Source organism: Caretta caretta, chromosome 7, assembly GCF_965140235.1.
Source record: "Caretta caretta isolate rCarCar2 chromosome 7, rCarCar1.hap1, whole genome shotgun sequence".
In the NCBI taxonomy this organism is placed as follows: Eukaryota; Metazoa; Chordata; order Testudines; family Cheloniidae; genus Caretta; species Caretta caretta.
This window is the reverse complement of record NC_134212.1, coordinates 77185231-77207516: the sequence shown is the minus strand read 5'-3', so window position 1 is coordinate 77207516 and position 22286 is coordinate 77185231. Positions and strand designations below refer to the sequence as shown.

The 22286-nt window shown below is 40.0% G+C and overlaps 1 protein-coding gene across 16 annotated transcripts in view; it reads left to right on the top strand.

Moving 5' to 3' along the window:
* Positions 1 to 22286, top strand: part of ANK3 (ankyrin 3) — a 558892-nt gene that overhangs the window by 325713 nt on the left and 210893 nt on the right. For all 16 annotated transcript variants that reach the window (XM_075130811.1, XM_048856231.2, XM_075130812.1 and 13 more), the window contains 3 exons: positions 16648 to 16749; positions 17200 to 17298; positions 17712 to 17810. In XM_075130811.1, the coding sequence (XP_074986912.1) occupies positions 16648 to 16749; positions 17200 to 17298; positions 17712 to 17810 (300 nt within the window). The remainder of the gene's footprint in view (positions 1 to 16647; positions 16750 to 17199; positions 17299 to 17711; positions 17811 to 22286) is intronic.

Sequence of the window (22286 nt, the reverse complement as noted above, 5' to 3'; positions counted from 1 at the left end):
CTTACTTCTGTGAGCAAATTCATAATCTTAACTGCTTTTTAAAAACTGTTTCTAATTGCCCTCCTACTTGTGGACACTCTTACTTTACATTTTCTTGTGTTAAGGAGAACCCTAATATAATACAAATTTTAAAAGTGAAAAAAAAGTGTACTAAACTCTAATATTTCACTTCTGCTGCATTAATACTATTTATGTTTAAGAACTCCAACGCAGGGTTTAAATGTTAGCAACATACTTCTGTGTGAATTACTGATGAAAATGTCTGGCATATTTCCTAATATGTTCTCACATTACTACAAACATGTATGTGATATACACAGTAATGCAGAATGCAATTACCAAAATATGCATAAGATTTCAAAAGCAAAAAAAAAGCATATGAAATGTTATTTTGAGGTTTGATAATTACAAAGAGTGCATGTTAGACCATCTTGTTTCTTTTTTCATAGTACAATGAATCATTGCAAGCACCATATCTAAGCATGGATACTTTGGAAGTTAGTGCAGTCCTGCTACATTTTGTGCAATGTGTGTAGGTGCCTAGGCTGAGGTTAAAATCACTATGCCCTAGAGCACTGGCTTTGGAAGTGTGCTGACCCACTGCATACTCTGCATGATCATTGTCACAACAGAATGGCATTTACTGTTGTTAGCCAATGCTTTGTTAGCAGCTGAGTAGAAACTAGTCTTTCTGTTGGTATATGATATGATGGTTTAAGCAGAAGATCTAGTTAACTGAGATGGACTGAACTATGGAAAAGATCTGTGCAGAAAGGGTATAGTAATTTTTTTTCTTAATTCTGCTTCTAGAAATGTTATTCATTATAGGTTCTGATTCTCATTCCCTACATATCTGAATCTCCCACAGGCTGCAATGGATGTTTTGGTTGTACTGGGAAAATAGGATCTAGTAGTCCATAGCTTGTAGATTTGCTATTTCAGAAGTGATGTTTTTGATTATTGTTACTTTACTGCTGACTTGTCCTATACACATCATCAAATGCTAAGGGGAGCTACTACTACTAAAATATGGATGATAGGTAACATTGTCAGCTATTCAGAGCTCACTACTGGAAATGTAGAATAACCTGATCTTCAGTCAAACCATTAAACAAAAAATTAGTTTTCCACTTTGTTGTATTGTGCTAAAACATAAGTAAAGAAGTTGAACTATTTAGTCTAATTTGATGACATTGATCATTAAAAGTAATGTTTATTCTCTTAAAAACCAATGATGTTGAAATATTTGCTTGGTATATTTCATTCTAGGATTCAGAAATGCAGTCTAGTATTTTCCAGATAAGAATGAAACAGATCAAATCAGTTTGAAACTCCAGATAACAAACCTGATTAAGGTGGAGTTAAATTTGCAAACAGTTACGGAAACAAAATTGAGACTGAGATTTTCAAAAGATCCTCCAAAGGGACACCCTTAGGGTCTTGTAAAAACCCCATTCTAAATTGTTGTGGTCATATAGCAACCTTTGAAAGCCAGGAGAATTTTAGTTTAGTTCTATACTGAAAAGTGACTATGTGAAAATTCACCTTCTTGCTCAACATATCTGTTCTTTACATTCAGTGATGTTCACTTCAGTGGCAAAAATTAGCTTGTATTGTTTTCCTTCTTTTTCTACTCCTGTGGGAATTCTGCACCACTTCGCAATGCAGAATTTGCCTAGAATTAATGTTTCGCACAGAGTTTCATCCCCTCCCCTTACCCCCACTCCCGAATTCATGCTACAGAGCTGCTGGCCGCCACAGGAGGCCACTGGACCCAGTAGTGCTTCCCATGCCTGCTGAGCAGATCAGATCCACAGTTTCCATAGTCTTGGCATCTTTCTCTAGTCCTGAGGAGTGAATAAGCTCCATGGCTTCCCCAGCATCAGTCTCTCTCATATAAACTGTGAAGGTTACTCAGGCTAGAGGCTCCCTTTGCCGAGGTATGCAGGAGTCCAAGGTCAGGTGGAGATCCCTGCCCATGGAAGGGTTTGTAAATTCCACCTGAGGTCCCCATGGAGTATATAAATTCTGTAAGATTCCTATGCTGTATGAGCAAAGTTTTTAAAAAATGTAGTCAGTAACTTTAAAATTAAACATACAAGTGTCTCTCAAATCCTCAGTGACATCAATCTTATTTGTGGACATAATTGGATAATAATAATAAAGTAACTCCTCACTTAACATTGTAGTTATGTTCCTGAAAAATGCAACATTAAGTGAAACGATGTTAAACAAATCCAATTTTCCCATAAGATTTAATGTAAATGCGGGGGGTTAGGTTCCAAGGAAATTTTTTTGGGGCAGACAAAAGGCATTATGTGCTGTACAGTACAGTACAGTACTGTATTGTGGTTGGGAAGGGCCCCTGGCTTACCCCACACAGGCACAGCCCACTGCAGGCAAGAACACTAGGAAGCACCTTAGCAGCAGCAGTGGCAGCTTACCCGGAGAAGAACAGGCGCCAACTTTGCTGGGGGATGCTCCAGGCCCGTCTCTTCCTGTCCCCACTCCATGCCCACCTCTTCCCACTCCCACTCCACCTCGTCTCTGGAGCACATCACATCCCCGCTCCTTCCCCGCCCCCAGAAGGTCCTAAGCGCTGCCAAACAGCTGTTTGGCAGGCTTAGGACTTTCTGGGAGGGAGGGGAAGAGTGGAGATGCGGCACTTCCTCACTCCTGCCCATCCCTCCCAGAAAGTCCTAAGTCCCAGAAAGTCGCTCTTTGGCGGCACTTAGGACTTTCTGGGAGGGAGGCGGATGAGTGGAGACGCAATGCTACCCCGCTCCCCCCCTCCCTCCCAGAAAGTCCTAAACGCTGCCAAACAGCTGTTTGGTGGTGGGGGAAGTGCTGGGAGGGAGAGGGAAGAGGCGGAGAAGAGGAACTTGTGCAATACTCCTTCGTAAAGTTGCTGCTCTTCCACAAAATCTTACATGCAGCATACAGAGCAGGCAGCCAAACGACGTTATAAGGGAGCATTGCACAACTTTAAATGAGCACATTCCCTAATTGAGCAGTGACGTAACTTTGAAACAACGTTAAGTTGGAGGATGTTAAGTTAGGAGTTAGTGTAGTGTCTTTCTCCAATATAGCACTTTTCATCAGCCTTATTTGTTATTTTTTGGCCTAAGCTGTTTGTGAGACAGAGAGTCCAGAAGATTTCAAGAAACTCCTACAAAAAACAAACAACAACAAAAAACAGAAAAACCTAAGCGCCTCTATTTCTTTTTCAGACTTCTGTCTCATTAATGCTTTGTCCAATTACTTTCCAATGATCTTAAGCAATTCTGTTCTGATAGAAGACCACACACAAGTACTTTCAGGCAGAATTATTTTTATTGATGAAGTTAGAGTTTGGTGAATGGAGTCAAAATCAGGCATCTAATGGAAAGTTAGAAACAGCTTTAACACTTTTCAGAGGGGTAGCCGTGTTAGTCTGTATCAGTAAAAACAACGAGAAGTCCTTGTGGCACCTTAGAGACTAACAAATTTATTTGGGCATAAGCTTTTGTGGGTGATAACCCACTTCATCAGATGCACGGAGTGGAAAATACAGTAAGCAGGTATAAATATAGAGAATATGAAAAGATGGGAATTACCTTACCAAGTGGCAGGTCAGTGCTAACGAGGTCAATTCAATTAGGGTGAATGTGGCCCATTCCCAACAGTTGACAAGAAGGGGTGAATATCAACGGAGGGAAATTTATTTTTTGTAGTGACCCAGCCAATCCTAGCCTTTATTCAGGCCTAATTTGATGGTGTCAAATTTGCAAATTAATTCCAGTTCTGCAGTTTCTCACTGAAGTCTGTTTTTGAAGGTTTTTTTGTTGAAGAATGGTGACTTTTAAGTCTGTTATTGAGTGTCCAGAGAGCTGAAGTGCTTTCCTACTGGTTTTTGAATGTTACAGTTCTTGATGTCTGATTTGTGTCCATTTATTCTGTTGCGTAGAGACTGTCTGGTTTGGCCAATGTCCATGGCAGAGGGGCATTGCTTGCACATGATGGCATATATCACACTGGTAGATGTGCAGGTGAATGAGCCTGTGATGGTGTGGCTGATGTGGTTAGGTCCTATGATAGTGTCCCTTGAATAGATATGCAGACAGAGTTGGCAATGGGGTTTGTTGCAGGGGTTGGTTCCTGGCTTAGTGTTTCTGTTGTGTGGTGTGTAGCTGCTGGTGAGTATTTGTTTCAGGTTGCGGTGCTGTCTGTAAGCGAGGACTGGCCTGTCTCCGAAGATCTGTGAGAGTGAGGGATTGTCCTTCAGGATTGTAGATCCTTGATGATGCGCTGGAGAGGTTTCAGTTGGGGGCTGTGGGTGATGGCTAGTCAAAAACAGACTTCACCGAGAAACTGCAGAACTGGAATTAATTTGTTAGTCTCTAAGGTGCCTCAAGGACTCCTCATTGTTTTTAGCTTTAACACTAGAGTTGCTACCATGACTTCGTGATCTCCTGTATTGTAAACTCTCATATATTTTGCTTACTGCAATATGTTTAGGGAATTCATATGTATATTATGCTTGCATTTACATTCAGTTCACTATACTTATTACCAACACCTACCACTTAATCCAGACTGACCTGGAACAAGTTTACGTATTTGTTTGAAAGTGCTGATTCTGAATGAATAAACTGTGTCTGTTTAAAACATACTATGGAATCTTGCAAATATTTTTTATATATCATCTCCCATTCAGTTGGAATGCTTGTACCTAGTGTTATGTGTTAGGTGGGAAAAAAAACCATCCATGGGTTTTGCCGGCATAAACTTTGAGACTTTTCCCCCCGAGAAAATAGACTCTAATTCTTGTTTCTGAAATGAGATACATACACTAGGGTTCACTGGCAGGGAGATGGAGTAGATGATCAAATCCATGTCTAGATTCTGTGATCTGTAGAATGTGACTTTGACGCTGAAATGATGGAATATAACTTGAAGTTTGATCTTGGGCTGCACTGAAATTATCTCTACATTGTATTATTACAGCTCATCAGGTAGTCCATTTCTGAGAGAAAGACTGCAGGGAATATATCAATACCATCCCCTGGTGTTTAACACATTAGAGAGCATTGTTATCTTGAGGTGAATATAAACCTCAGAAGAAACACTTCTAAGCAGACCCTGTTTACCTCTATCTCTTTGTGACTGCTGTAACAGTAATGAAGGCAAGTGATTTATTTTATACTGAGGAGTGAATGATGGAAATATTTTAGCTGTACATAAAAATCACGACAGAGTCAAGACTGCTGTATCAAGAGAATACCCTTCCTGGAGTTTAGAATAAACTTCAGAAATGCCATGTTGTCAACATAGGAATATGAAGCTCATGTCTGTTGTCTTCCTTCTGTATCAGATAATTTTAATTGATGATACTTTCTATTTTCCTTGAATCAATACATAATAAAGTGCTCAATTCTGCTACACTTCCATTTAATAATAATATCTTATTCCTTGAGTAATACAACTGATGTCAATGACATTGTGCAATGTGAATTAGCCCTGAATTATCTCACTACTGAACCTTGTCTCTTCACACAAAGATCTCTGATAGGATGGTTATGGAAGTTTGCACTACAAATCATCTCTGTAGTACTGTGATTTCTCCTTCCACAAAAATAACTTTTCTCATTTAGTGTTAATGTACATACAGGAAGTTATATACTGAATGTTGATCAGAAAGGTATCAGCTTTGTAGTGTTCTGAAATTAGGAATTATTTTAGCTGTTCCTAGCTCAATACACAACACAATGTTCACAGCAGCAGACATTTTCCCATAAGTAACACAACAAACTTTTCTCTGCTTCAGTGCTATCTGTATGCAAGCAAATGCAGAGTTATTTGATAGATCCAGCTGAACTCAGTGGGTGGGATCAGGTGCCAACCACTGTGAACATTCTTTGTTGTGTTGTCAGGTGCACATTTATATGGTTTTGTCATCACTCTGGTTAAATCACTAATTATTTGATGTTAATTTCCTTAGTATCCATCATGACATGTAAATAACACAGGATAATAGCTTAGAGCAGTGGTTTTCAAACTTTTTTTCTGGCGACCCGGTTAAAGAAAATTGTTGATGTCCACGACCCAGCAGAGCTGGGGATGAGGGGTTTGGGGTGTGGAAGAGCTCAGGGCTGGGGCAGAGGGTTGGGGTGAGGGGGTAAGGGCTGGAAGCGGCCAATGGAAGTGCGGAGCTAGTGCTCGGGGTGGGGGCAGTGTGCAGAGCCCCATTCCCCCCACCCACCCGCCTAGGAGCGAGACCTGCTGCTGGCTGCTTCTGGGGCGCAGCGCGGTATCAGAACAGGTAGGGACTAGCCTGCCTTAGCTGGGCAGCACTGCCAATGGGACATTTAATGGAGCCACCGCAACACAGTGCCCCAAAGGTAGAAATGGACATTAGATGACAAATTCCCATTGATAGGCAGTGACTTTCAATGGGAGTTAAGTGTCTGACTGCCATTTATACCTTTGACAACCTTCCCTTAGGACACAGAACTGAAAGACCAGCAACAGTTTTTAATTTCTCACCTGTGTTTAAATTTTTGAGAGAACCTGTCATTCAAACTTTTTATTAGACAAAGGGTCAGAATACTCATAACTCATGTGACTCACTAGATTTGCATTCTGTTTTAAAAGGGCAGCTTTCTAAAATCTCAACAACAGTTGAACCTGAAAAGAATGCACTGTAGCCAGGCAAGAGTTTGCAGTGTTAGGTAAAACAGCAAAACAATGATTTCCAACCTGCTGAAGATGATAAAAGGAGCATTAAGTAGCCTTTGTAACAAGTTTTGAAATTTTCTTGTATTTACCAGCTATGGCATTTTAGAGTCCTTTATAGCCGTCTAACTGGAAAGTACAGAATTTTCAGTGATCTCTGTGAGTACACACTATCAGTATTATGCTGAGGATGTCAAAAATGGACCAAACAGGTAATGGTTTGCCAGTGCAACTGATGTTGACAATGAGATATCCCAAGTCACTTATTTGTCAGTGTGGTCTAGGAAGAAAGGGGATTTCTGTATGCACTTGGAGGATTAATTTTTGTCAAATTATCATTTTGACAGGATTTTTGGAATTGAGAAGCTGAATCTGAAAGGCTGCAGGAATGTTTCTTTCAAAATTCTCCTCAGTTTGCTTAGTTGTAAATTAATGTTACGAGATGTTTTAGTCTTTGAGCTTATAGATTCAGGTAGCACTGACACAGAGGTATGTAAATGTATGATAATTTATTTATCATCGAAGACAAAAGAGGTCTGCAAGCCAGATGTCGGGGGTGCAATTAAGGATAGATCCAGATGCAATGGCAGAAGAAATGTATAGTTAAGCTGCAACCAGGAGGGAGAGTCTCCCGGAGTCCCAAAGCAATTTATTTATTTATTTGTGAGCAATGGATCACAGTTTATATAAAATAAAAAAGTTCTGGCAGCCTATAGGGACATGTTCATGAGAGCATAATATTGTGGCCCCTTTATCATATGAGCGATAGAGACATGACCAGTGCAGAAAGACCATGATTGAGTTGTTTAACAGGGAAAAGTCTTAGGGGATTTTTTTTGGCTCTTGGCAAAACATTTCCCCATGATGTAATCATATTCAAAACATCTGTCTTTTCCTACTTGAGCAGGCATATATTAGGAATGAAAATCTTTTTATTTTGTTTTTGGTTTTTTTGGTTACATTTATGGTTTGGATCACAGAAGGAGCTCTCTGAAGGATAGTTAGCAGAAGGACACAAGATAGCAGTTGGCCTCAGGCTAGCCTGTTTTTATCAGAAAAGCCACAGAATTCTTATGGATGGTTTATTTTCTGTTGTCCAAGCATGGCTGTTAACTGGCCTGCATAATTCAATGATTGCAAATTATTGGAAGAAAGCTTCCTTGCACCCTGATCAAAGCTGTGTAACATGCTTACTGGAAGGAAATTCATGAGTTAACATGGGGACAAAACATGAGCATAGATAATTTCCAGTTAAGTTAATGGATCTGTAGACCTTCAGCTCTTCTAAGGCTTTGGCCTATTGTTAAGAAAAGTGCCTTTTGCTGCAATAGGATTACCTTCACCATCAAAACATGCACAACTGCTGTAATTTGTTCTCACAGATTTCCTCATGCTGCTGCAAGACTGGCTTAGTTAGAAGAGATTTGAAATGAAAACAACATACATTCATCCACTGAAATTAGGTCATTCTCTGTCTTCTTCCCCAACTCCCAACAAATGTTAGACATGGTCAGCAACTTTCTCTTGGTGACTCAAGCCAGAATGCATCCTACTCCAGCCCTGCTTATAGTTTCTCTTCCCAACAGCTACTGTTAACGATGGAGTGAAAAACAAAACCCTGCTCTCAAAATGATAAATACCATATTTTTAATAACAAATACTGTAAATAGAGTAAAAAGCAAACAAAGCCGAGCATACTAAAAGTACCAATAATACAAGAGGGAGCCTTAGCACAGTGAACATATTGGCTTTGCACTTTCAGTCCTTTGTCAATAATAATGATTACTCAGTTTTCTGGTAGGATCCTCGCCACCTCCAGAACTAGAAGCTGGGTTGACAAATGACCCAATATTTACTAGCAATCACTTTCAGACAGATTTTGATACCTCTTAGAGTTTAAGACCAGATGGGACCACTAGATCATTTAATCTGACCTCCTGTATATCGCAGGTTACTAAATTTCATTCAGTTATCCCTGTATAGAGCTCAATAACTTGGGCTTGACTAAAGCATAACTTGCATTTGGCTAATGTTTCCTCACTTTGAGTAGTATCTTACTTCAGTGCGATGACTTGAGGAGGCTGTCAACCTTTATTTGATATTGCAGTTTTACCTTGTAAGATCAGGATCTAAGATACTATGAAAGGGAGTAAGGGTGTCAGAATCTGTTCTTTTAATACATTTTTTAACTCAGGAAATCCCCTCCCCAAACAAACAAACAAACAAACAAACACAATTGGAAATGTAGAATCTGAAAAGGCAAATTTGCATTATCATACTTTGAAATCATTACCTTTTTTTAGTATTTAAATGTGTCAAACAGAGCCATTTAGTTTTGGTAGTTCAATGACATATTACCAATGTGAGTATGGCAGATATATCTTTTGTGTACAGTATGCTGATATATTGTTTTGTCCAATTTATGGACAAAAAATGCAATTGACAATTTTATGCTTTATAGTATAGAACAGTCACAGTCAGTTTGTATTTGTGCCAGTTTTAATGCTATCTTTGCATTAAGATTGCTTGTAGAAAATTATAGAGAAAAAAGGATTTTGAGAAGGCTTATGACCATGTTCCGAGAGAAATCATCTGGTGGTGTGTGAGAATACCCGAAGACTATATTATACTCAGCCAGGACATCTAGGAAGGTGCTGATACCGCAGTCAGAGGGCCCTGTGGAGAAAGGAACAGTTTCTAGTAAAAGTCTGAGTGCATCAAAGCTTGTCACTCAGCCCTCTTTGATCATATTGGTGCTCAATGCACTTACAGAAAACATTAGTTTGAAATCCAGAAGTAGATCCTTTCCTCCCAAAGATGCATAATATTTTAATTCTGGAAGGGACAGATCTTAAGTATAAAGATCTTAAGTATAAAGTGACTAGTAATGGAAAGTCTGTTCAAATGATAATCTATATCTATAAGATTTATGAGTATGTTATGAGTAATGTTATTTATGTGTGAACAACTACTAACTCTATGGGTATGTCCACTCTGCAATTAGACACCCACGGCTGGCCCCTGACAGCTCGGGCTAAGGGGCTGTTTAACTGCCAGCCTGAGACGAAATGTCTACACCACAATTAAACAACCCAGCACCCCATTCTCCGCAAGCCTGAGTCGGCTGGCACAGGCCAGCCATGGCTTTTTAATTACAGTGTAAACATATCCTATGTATGGCAAGACCATTTCCGGGATGCTGGTAGCAAAATCCCAGTGCAGATGCAGAGAGGCAATAGTTTGTATAAGAGGGGAACACAACAATATGTATTTTAAGCCTTATGGGAGATAAAATAAGGGTTCTGTGCAATAGCAGAGTGATTGCATTCCCAGTGGCCAGCTACACAAGCATCTAGAATGCAGTATGCTTTGATATGTGTCTTAAACCTAGTATTCTCTTGACATTTGATAAGACACTGGAAAATCAAAAGTCAATTTTCTTCCTTATTTTTGTACTGGAAATAAAAGATAAAACTGAAAATGGCTATAAATAGATTTCTAGACTGTAGATTACCTTGTAGCAATGTTGAGGTATGAATAATTAAGGTTTGTAAAGATCTATTAATGATCTTTCAATGAAAGATGCTATGAGGCTGACTTCTGCATGGAGCTACCCCTTCAAATTATTTAGAAACCTTAGCTCCAGCAAAATGTGGGAGTATGTACATTAAGCACATTGACCTGGTGAAAGAACATTGCATCTGTGTTCTGGGATGTGCACTGGCTACAAGGTGATTTCCACGTGAAGTTTGTTGTGGATTCCGATCTATAAAACTTTAAATAGTTTGAGTCCCAGCTACCTGAGACTGTGACTCTACCCAGGTGATACTGTGCTGAACACCCAAGTTGTTCAAACAAAAAGCTCCCTCTCTCCTCCCATTTCAACAGAATAGGGCTGATAACAGGACATTCTTCATGAGGTGTCCTTGGCATCACTTCCCTACATCTGCAATACATGTGCACTGGAGCTGGTTGAAAATCAGAATTTCCAACCCATGGGAAGTTTCGATATTTCATAAATTTCTGAATTGAGTTAAAAATTTAAAATATCAGTATTTCCTACAGAACAGAAAGTTTGGAAAAATGTATATTAAGAAATATTCAAACATTTAATTTCAACTTTTTCCAACAAATTTAAACATTTAATTTTGGGTTGGCTTGACATGAATCTGTATCCTCCTGTATGGCTTTGATATCTCATGGGGGCTGTAGTTCAGATGCCTCATGGACCCATACTCCTATATGGTCTGGGTTCCCATTAGAACTACATCACCCATGATTCACTAGGTGGTTCAACCAGAGATGAGATCACAGTGCACCATGGGAGATGTAGTCCAGCCATGAAATGTTGAAATTCTGTTCAACAAAACAATATTTCAATTTGATTTGACTCAACCCAGGATGAAATATTTAATTTGTAATTTCCCAATGGAAAATTAAAAAAAATTCTGCACATTTAAATTTTTCCTGCGAGAGATTTAGATTTTGTGGGAGATTAATTGTCTGCTGAAAAAACATTTTTATGGAAAATTCCTGACTGGCAGTGTAACACACACACACATATCTTGGTCAACTGTTAGTGACCTTAATGATGTGCTGCTGCAAGATTCACTTGTTTTCCCTGGAGAGAAGAAGGGGCTGGAATGGAGTCTGCTTCCAGGTTGAGAAAATTGCTAGGAGGTCCATCTTTTTGTGGCTGATTTAACATGTTTTGCATAAAGTATTTTTTGCCTGTTCTGTGCAGAGAATCTTATCGGTGCAACTGAAATAATAGTGAAGTACGATGGCTTAAAGTAATTCTAAAATTGTTTGCAGAATGCCTCCACCCACAGAGGGGGACAACAATCAGATGTACAAGAGCCGGAGGCATAGTGGAAATAAAAACTAGCTTGTGGCAATATGCTGGATGGGGGAACTGTGTCATATGGGAGAGAATTAGAAGTACTATGGGAAAACCTAGGCTAAGAAGGGATTTTACCTTAGATTTTTCATTATCTAAACAAGCCCACATACCTGAAGTTGGTTTGCTGCCTATGACTGTGGAATGCAGAGACATGGTGTGTGTTTCCTGAGATTGGCACCTGTGGGCTGGACCACATTGTTAGGAGCTCTTCATTACTCTGTCTTCAATTTAATTTGTTTTGTTGCAGTTCTTCAATCCTGGATTTTTGGAAAGGGACTCAGTAATTTTTATGTAGGCCTTTACTTTGATTATGCTGAGTGTTTGCAAATGTTGGATATACTCAGTGGTATACTGTTTGCCTGGTTAAAGAGAAAAGGCCTGTGGGCCTTTGGGGGTAGCAGGGGAGAGAAGTTAGTTGGGTCACTTTGCAAGGTAAAAAAGGGCTTGGTACAATTTTCTGCCTCTCTGTGAGGCAGAAGTAATACCTAAATCCAAGTGGCTGGAAGCTGGGAGGATATTGTTAAAAGACAGCTCACCTAGAGAGCTGGGAATGGACTACGATTTTCAAACAGGTTGGGTCCCTTTCGTTTTTCTATTTTACTTTATTGGTGGCTTCTATTTATAAGTGAGGTTGAAATATATGGAGAAAAAGCCAGAAGTCCTATTGAACTTGCTACATGACTGTACAATCCCAAATAAACAGCCAGTGTCCTGAACTTGAAAATATTGCAGCAAGTCTTTGCTCAAGTACACTGTGCCCCAAAAGGGGTAACTCATAACACAGCCTTAGGACTTGGGAGCATTAGCCAAGGACACAAGGAAACACTTTTGCTGTTCTCATTGCATGCAGTCACGTTATTTCCTAGCTACCAAAATATGGCATGTAATTCTGCATGCTAGCTTACATCAGCTTCAGGTAACTGGAAGCCATTAAAAAGGAAAACTGGAAGTGGCAACTCACATACCCCATTACAAAGCGCTCATGTTACCTCCTGAGTAGACAGAAGAATATGTGTCATCATTTCTTGCTTATGTAGAAGAAAATGTATATGGGTCCATCTTGATTTAATATCAACCTCACAGGACAAAACGGTGTTTAACTAATGAAGTTAGTTGGAAATGTCTTTTTCTTACACCCAATCTTGGGACAAGCAGCTCTATAGCAAAATCTGAAAAGCAGTTTTTGAGTGGGGAGTTGCTGGGGTGGGCATTACATTTCTGCTATATGTTCCAGTAAGCAGTTTGTTTGTATGCATCTCAATAATACCTAGACTAACTTTGTCCAAACAGGATGCCTTTTTGTAGATCATCGTGCTATGGGTTCAGCATAAAGGTTTACTTCCCTGACACTTGAGGGTTTCAGTATTTTCAGGAGAGGCCTTTGAAAAGACATATGTCACCCTATCTACATTATACTGTTGGGTCAAATGTTAATATATATACCTTCTTTCCCCTTCCCCTTCCCCTCTCCTTCTTTCTTCTATTGCCTGAACATTTAAAATGAGTGGGGAAGGGGTGAAATGAAACTTTTAAAAAAAAATAAAATGCAACGTTTCTCATCTGGCTGGAATTAATCCAGTTGGCTGGACCTGATTTTGCATACCATGCTTTCCTGAAGGCTCCCCTCCCCCAAGAAGCAGCTGTAAACAGCTGATGGTAATTATCATCCACCTGCTGACAATGCCAAATAGATATCCCATTAAACTGTGACAAAAAGGGCTCCCAGACTACTAAGTACATCCTCATACCTTTGGTCACCCTGGTAGAATGCTGATCTGTAATAATCTGCATTGCACAGCTCAAATGCTCTACTAAATGAAATTGCTTTACTGCTACTTTATTTGTGGCTATTTTCAAAAGAGTGTAGTTCGGTGTATTAGACTGTATAAATTGTAACTCAGTTTTGATAGATCCTAATTAAACACTGAAATCTTCAGCTGCTTTATTAGGATTGCTTAAGATAACTTAGTATGTAATGTTCAACATGCCATGCTTGGAAAAAACAAAGTAAACTAGTGCCCAGTAGGTTCCACTATTAACATACCATCACAAAATGCAGTACCAAATGCAAATAACTCAAAAGCCACTGAAGAACAGACCATGGCTAATGTTTTGTCATAGAAAAGCTGACCTTGACATGAATTCTTTTGGAACAGAAATCATATCAATACAAGTACTAATACAAGTATAAACTAGTACAAGTACAAGAAAAGAAAGTAGACTTCACAGTGTATATTATTGTGCTGCTGTTATGCCTTAGATTGCCTACTTCTGAACATCAGTGCTATTGTAAACAGAGGGGCTTAAAAGGCAGTGTTTAGATATGAGGTGAGGCTGAGTTTGCACTGATGTTCAGATTTGGTTTCAAAGGCGTCAGATCTTGCAAGATTGTTCCATGATGACAGAAATCTCACACGATCATCCATTCTCTCAAGATTTTGTCAGTGGCCAAACCCCTGTTTTCAAAACCAGAATGATGAGTTCACTTCTGGAGATTGAAATTCCACACAAATGCACACCTGAAATGCAAATGGATTTGCATTAGAGATTCTAGTTTTGGCTCATGCTGCATATTCTAAAGATGTAAATGCAAGAGAAAGCTGCAGGTCTTTTAAATCAATAGGATTTTATTAACTTAAATACCTTTGGCTGTAATTTAGCCAATTTGGCTTGGCCAGTGGTGTGTGTTGGGGGTTTTGTGAATTCGCCTCATCCCACTGTAAAATTCTTGCATTACTTTCAGGAAGTTTTCTACAAATACAGTAGATTTGCCTGTGTGTTTGCATTGGAATTGACAGTCGACTAGTTCATGTAATAGAAGATTTTAGATCTCCATATTGTGATAGATGATAGTGTTACATTGTTTTTGTGCCGTACTGGGAAGCCATTGCTCTGAAAAATACATCATGATAGCAGGGCATATGTTTGAAAAAGTCTTAAGATTTTAATATTAATACTTGTATTATTCACTTCAGCATTTTCAATAAATTAACAATATTAATCGTTGCAAAAATGTGGCATACCTGTTACATTCCTAATGGATCTCTTAAGCTGTTTGACTTAAATCTTTATATTGTATATCTGTTTAGGAATGTTTAGGAAATACACTAACATTTCCACTTAGTTTGTAGACAAAAAGGGGGCCCAATTCTCATTTAGTCTAAGGCCCTCTACACCATTCTGGAAATGTAAAGAGCTTTACAACGAGTGCCAATGGCCACCTGAGAATATCCTGTGTGCAGGAGGTAGGGTTGCCAACCTTCCTGGTTTCACTGGGAGTCTCCCGGAATCAGGCTCTATCTCCCAGAGGTACTGCAGCCAAACAAGGAGATTTTGTGCATGAACAGTCCAGCAGCGTAGGAGGGCTAAGGCAGGCTTCCTACCTGCCCTGGCTCCGCACCGCTCTCAGAAGTGGCCAACATGTCCCTATGGCCCCGGGAGGAGTAGCGGGTCTCTGCACACTGCCTCTACCCTGAGCACAGACTCCACAGCTCCCATTGGCCAGGAACTGTGGCCAATGGGAGTTGCAGGTATGGTGCCTGTGGGCAGAGCCAGTGCACGGAGACCCCTTTGTCCCCACGCCTAGGAGCCTCTGCCAGAAGGATGTGCCAGTCACTTTCGGGAGCTGCCCGAGGTAAGCGCCCCCCTCCTGCACCCTAACCCCCTGCCTCAGCCCTAAGCCCGCACCCAAACTCCCTCTCAGAGCCCAACCCCTCACCCCCTCCTGCATCCAAACTCCCTCTCAGAGCCCACACCCTTTCCTGCACTCCAACCCCCTGCGCCCTGTGGATCCACCTCTCACACTCTGAATCCCTCGGCCCCAGCCCAGTGCCTGACCCCCCACAGCACCTTAATCCCCTACCCCAGCCCAGTGAAAGTGAGTGAGGGTGGGGGAGAGTGAGCGATGGAGGGAGCGGAGGTGCAGGACCTCAGAGAAGGAGCAGGGCAGGGGCAGGCCTTGGGGAGGGGGTGGGGTGGGGCGGGTTGGGTAAGGCAATGGTATTTCAGTTTGTGCAGTTAGACAGTTGGCAACCGTAGCAGAAGGCCTCTCAAGCCAGGGTAGGGCTGGCATTAAGGTTCTCTGCATGAGCCTTTTCTTAGTCCCCAACACAGAGGGGATATCAGAGCACATTGCACAACAAATGGAGAACAGGCACAGAAAGATGAAGCAATAGCACAAGGTCTCAGAGGAAGTCTATGGTAGAGTTGACCAGAAAATTCTGATCTCCCATTCCTCAACCAAAAGACCTCCTCTGTAGCTGTTTCATGCCACAGATAAAAACAGTGACTCTGTTGTATTCAAACTTATCTCAACTGAAACATTAAACTAAGTAGGGAAGCTATATTAAAGCAATAGAGTAGGACAACTGTACTGCACCTATCAATTTTTGAAATGCTTTGTACATGTTAAAATAACCTTTACTAAAGATCCAGATGACTTTCTTGAAACATTGTCAAGTGTAATAAATAAAAGGTGACTTAAAGAAAAATTATGCAGACTATAATCAAAATATCAGATTTTAAGTACCTATATTCCCTGGAACCATAGTTTTGAATTCCAGTAGCCTCAATCCCTCTGAAGTAGATATATCGACTTCCAATGCTGTTTGGATGATGAGGGAAATCTTTCATGTGAGACTTTAATAATCATTTTGTAAAAGGAGGATGGTTGCCATGGTATGCTAACCCTGAGTCCCAATCCTTTTGTTGAGTGTGCTGGGCACCAGATGTCAACTTGGCTACTGTTCTTTTACCCCAGGCAGAACTGCCTCATTCTACCAGAATGCGCATGAAATGAACTCTTGCAGTCCTTAGGTAAAATTCCCACTGATATCAACAGATTTTCCCTAAGTAGGGACTGCAAGATTTGGCCCATGTTTGGTAAAGCAGTTTGGGCTACTTTAGTGCCATATGTAAATAATAAATATAAAATGTATTATTTTCATCTCATGAATAGGTTTGATGCTAAGTGAATGTATTTCTGTATCTTGTTCTAATGACAAACTCAATTTTTCCTTTTGCCCCCCCAGTCTGATACAAACGCAAGTTACCTACGAGCTGCTCGAGCTGGCAACCTAGAAAAGGCTCTTGACTACTTAAAAACTGGAGTGGACATCAACATTTGCAATCAGGTGGTAGAATATTTTAATTAAATTTTCCTTCATTCTGTAAACTCTACTGTTGCTTTGTCTAGGTATATATTATCACTTCTTATCAGTAATAACTTTCAGTTCATGTTTTGATAACTGAATCTTATTGCATATTTGCATTTCCTATACAACAAAATCCTTTAAGAAACTATATTTCACTTTCACTGGGATAACATTAAGGTGTTCAATTTTATTATGAATTCTATTTGTATTACACTAGTGTTTGTGCTAATGTGTCCTATTTAATGCCATTAAGCCTCTGTAGTCCAGCTGAACACTTATTGCTTCCTATAACCAAGTAGTTAAAATGCTCATTTGAAAATAGCTTCTTCAGAAGATAATCAGAATGGTATGTAATCCTTTGGTCTCATGATAGATTGTTTGCTGCACTAAACAACCTGTATCAGTCTTTCCCTTTCCATTTTTTATCAGAATGGGTTGAACGCACTCCATCTTGCTTCCAAAGAAGGTCATGTAGAAGTTGTTTCAGAACTGATAAAGCGAGGTGCCAATGTGGATGCAGCAACAAAGGTCAGTAGTTCCTATCTAGCTGTTCTACTGTTTGCCCAGATTCCATGTAAGCAAAGTGTCAACCAATTGATTGCAGGCATTATTATAGCAGTTTAAGGAATTAAATATTTTCTCCTGATGATGTGACTCTCAAGAATTTTTCAACACACATCTCGTAGGTTATAATAAACGTCGCAGGTTACTAGTGAGGATGTTAGGTCACAAAAATTATAGAACACTGTCTTACTTTGTTTTGTAGAGATATATTAAAATATATTTAACAATAGAAATATTATATGAAGCGTGTATTAGTAGCTGAAAATATATTTCAGAATGGGCCGTGGGGTCGACATGCTTAATCACGTTTTCAACTGTAAATTTCTACTAGTTTTACTTTTAAACACATTTCACATTTCATCCCTCTCTAATTTCAGAAAGGAAACACAGCACTGCACATAGCATCTCTGGCTGGACAGACAGCAGTTGTTAAAGTGTTGGTTACAAATAAGGCCAATGTCAATGCACAGTCTCAGGTAAAGTTACTGAACTTTACTAAGAATGTTACTGAACCAAAAAAAAAAAAAGGTCATTATGTCAGTGTCTTTCTCCTTTCTTAAACTGTAACATTATTAGGGTGTGTAAGACAGCTTTGTTGGCATTAATGATGGCTCTGGAGAAGTGGGAGATTGATAGAGCAAGTAAAATTAGGAATGAGCAAAATCATTAAGGTAAAAGAAGAGCTGTTCTTCCTTTAATCAGCTTCCCCACCCCGAGCTATTGTCTTTTATGGCAAGCAAATGCCTGGATGAACATACCATCTCCTTGGCCCAAGGCTATTCTTGCTGGTGGCTAGCCCAACACACAGAAGATGAGGAAGATGATTTAATGTGCTTTCCAATCTCTGTCTTTCGAGGAAAGCTCTTTGGGGATTTGAAGGGTGTCTCCTGAATTCTTTGATGGCTTTATTTAGCCTTTTCAATTTTATGTTAAATGTTGGGAAAACCCTATTTTGAAATTAAATTACAGTAATTTTCTATTTCAAGCTGTATGTATTCTGTGCAGATGATCAATGAGAATGAGAAAATCTTGATTGTGAAATCCAGTGTTGTTTATAACTGTGCTGAAAAGTGTCATGTAATATGGAGCACAGCAAAGTACTTCACCCTTCATCTTAAGATCTGCCCTCCAGTAGTGTCCTACTAAATGCACTGTTACCTGGCCAGAATAGATAATGAAAAACCAGAGTTGGTAGAGAACTCCTGGTTCAAAGGAAATATATCCTATTTCAAAGTAATCCACTGTTACAGCCCTAAAGGGTTACCTTGCTTTTTCTTTATAACTTTTATCAGGAAGTACTATTGGAATATGCAGAAATAAAACACTTTTTTGAATTAATATGAAGGTCAGCTATAGAAAACTGAAAGAAAAGAAAGATTGTGTTTGTTAAAGGGATATGTTAAATATCATGTATTTTTAAGAATCACATTTCTTTCCCTGTGTTTTTTAGCATATTAAGGTTGAAAGAATTAAAAAAATCTGATTTACTTCTCTCCATTGGTGCTGCTTGTTTACCACATGCATTTCACTCAGCTTGGACAAAAAAAAAAAAAAAAAAGTTTCAAATTCTGGTTCTTGTCCATTAGCCAAATTCTGCAGTGTTTGGTTTCCAAACAATGCAGAAGAGTGTTCAAATCCAAACAGAACAAAAAATTGTTGAGAGAATTTTTCTTTAAAAAAAAAAAATCTAATGGTTTTTCTGTTGAAGGTAGAATGTTACGCTCTAAAAACACCCTTTTGTGGGTTCGGTCCTGGGAACAATTTGACGAGGGAAGCACCTATCAGAACCTCAAAGGGCTCTACCCTGATGGGCAAAAGAAGGGTGCTTTCTGGAATTTTCTTACTTCAGTTGAATTAGGTTAGCATGACTGAAAAGCCCTCTTAACTCTCATTTATTGTAAAGCTTTAGATCATTTGAACTGGTTGTGCTGTAGCCTAGACTCCCCCTTAGGTCTTGTCAAGACTAGGATTTAAAGGTGTTGTTAGCTAACACATGCTAACAAACACATTTAAAAAGTGATTGTGTAGGCACTGCACTTAACATGTGCTAAACAGGCCAACATGTGCTAATATGTCTTAAAGGCCTTGTTTTCACTAGCAGAAAAATGGTATTTATCACGTGTTAGCTCACACTACTGTTTACCCTGAACTTCTAACACATGTTTAAATTATGACTGCCTTGTCCAAACACACTCGGATTTTACCACATGCTAGTTACCGTGTATTAGCTAACACACGGTAAAAACCAAAACAAAGCAAAACTCTTTTTTTCGTAGTTTGGATATACCCAAGAACCTTTGTTGGCATAAAATGCACACTGATGGGGTGGTGGAGAATTCATCCTACTTTCTCTCGCTCAACAGCCCATTCAGTTCCCTCAGCTGAAGTGGAAGAACATCCCCTCTAGTTTTCTGGAGATTCTCTGCCTCTGCGATTTCATCCCCTAGCACCTCAGCTGCCCTCTGTGGTAACCAGGCATTGGGGATGGAGACTACTGAAGTCTGCCCTGGGAAGGAGGTTTGAATCAATGGATGTGTGGTTCCTACACAAATACCCAAGAGTGGGGATGACCTGTGGGGATTCAGCTCCTGTGTTTGCTGAGCCCCAATGGTCCTTAGCGCTCTATGCCACAAACTGCCCCTAGCCAAGGTTTAATCCTGGATTTGAGCACCAGTTGTAACACATTCCTTTATATGGTCTAGAACTTGATTTTAACATTCTGCTGAATTTAGCAGCCTTCGAGTATGAACGTTCAAAGATTTATTTTTCCTGATGCTGACCCTGCTTTTTGTGAGCTTGGCTCTTCCTCTTTCCCTGAAGGCAACAGCTGTCTCCTGCTGACAGAGCCAGCTTTGGGCACACAGGAAAGTAAGGCCTCTGTAAATCAAATCTTCATATTCTTAAAAAAAAAAAAAAAAGAACATTTACCTTTGTCTGTCCTTTGCATTTGTTCACAAGGGGTATTTATTACCCATGGAAGAGTAGAAGTTAACTTTAGGCTGTGGCCCTAGTGGCTGCTTCAGTATCTTAAAGATTTTTAAAAAAAAAAAAGATTATGGATTCTCTGTGGCACAATCTGAGAATTGTGATAAATTGAGGATATCCAGGAGAGTTCTCTTCCACCTTCCAATGCTGATAGTACTTGGCTCTGCCCAATTTCACCCTTTCATTATTTAATTAAAAAGGAGAACAGGCTTCTGCTTGCACTTGAAATTCAGATTTAAAACATTCTAGCCCAACAGTTTTTGAGTTTCTTAAGGTGGAACTAAATCAATAAATAGCTGTAATAATAATAATAGCTGTACTGTTTGAAAGGAATGGAAAGAAATTGGCACACGCTCTCTGTGTACTTTGAATTAGACTACCAAATAATAAGTGATAACTTGATATCACTTGCCCTGGTGAATTTTTTCTGGACCTTTTTGTGTCTTTTCATTAAGCAGAATTAATTGTGTGCTAACTGATTTCTCAGGCTCTGACTCAGGAAAGTAGTGAAGCACCTGTTTAACTTTAACTATTGACTCCAGTAGGTTATAAACACCTACTTAAGTGCTGTCCTCAATAGTGATTATTTTCCTGAATTCATAGAATCATAGAATATAAGGGTTGGAAGGGACCCCAGAAGGTCATCTAGTCCAACCCCCTGCTCGAAGCAGGACCAATTCCCAGTTAAATCATCCCAGCCAGGGCTTTGTCAAGCCTGACCTTAAAAACCTCTAAGGAAGGAGATTCTACCACCTCCCTAGGTAACGCATTCCAGTGTTTCACCACCCTCTTAGTGAAAAAGTTTTTCCTAATATCCAATCTAAACCTCCCCCACTGCAGCTTGAGACCATTACTCCTCGTTCTGTCATCTGCTACCATTGAGAACAGTCTAGAGCCATCCTCTTTGGAACCCCCTTTCAGGTAGTTGAAAGCAGCTATCAAATCCCCCCTCATTCTTCTCTTCTGCAGGCTAAACAATCCCAGCTCCCTCAGCCTCTCCTCATAACTCATGTGTTCCAGACCCCTAATCATTTTTGTTGCCCTTCGCTGGACTCTCTCCAATTTATCCACATCCTTCTTGAAGTGTGGGGCCCAAAACTGGACACAGTACTCCAGATGAGGCCTCACCAATGTCGAATAGAGGGGAACGATCACGTCCCTCGATCTGCTCGCTATGCCCCTACTTATACATCCCCAAATGCCATTGGCCTTCTTGGCAACAAGGGCACACTGCTGACTCATATCCAGCTTCTCGTCCACTGTCACCCCTAGGTCCTTTTCCGCAGAACTGCTGCCTAGCCATTCGGTCCCTAGTCTGTAGCTGTGCATTGGGTACTTCCGTCCTAAGTGCAGGACCCTGCACTTATCCTTACTGAACCTCATCAGATTTCTTTTGGCCCAATCCTCCAATTTGTCTAGGTCCTTCTGTATTCTATCCCTCCCCTCCAGCGTATCTACCACTCCTCCCAGTTTAGTATCATCCGCAAATTTGCTGAGAGTGCAATCCACACCATCCTCCAGATCATTTATGAAGATATTGAACAAAACCGGCCCCAGGACCGACCCTTGGGGCACTCCACTTGATACCGGCTGCCAACTAGACATGGAGCCATTGATAACTACCCGTTGAGCCCGACAATCTAGCCAGCTTTCTACTTGGATCAAAATATCAAAATACCCAAACATTAACGACTATGCAGACTACACTGGCCACGTAAATTTGTGCTTGACCTCAACTTTGTTCTGCTAAACATCTCATAAATAGAAATACTTCTCTTGGGCAAGAAGAACCACCTCAAATTCAGCTCCATCACTTTTATATCTGTCCTTATCTCCAACTTCCTGTTTGTCTCCATCGTCCATATGCTTTGCATTCTGGACAGTGAAGTTTCCTTGTCCCACCACATATTCTTTGTCTGAACATGCACCATAGGCCACTATCTTTTTTCCACATTGGTCAAAATCTT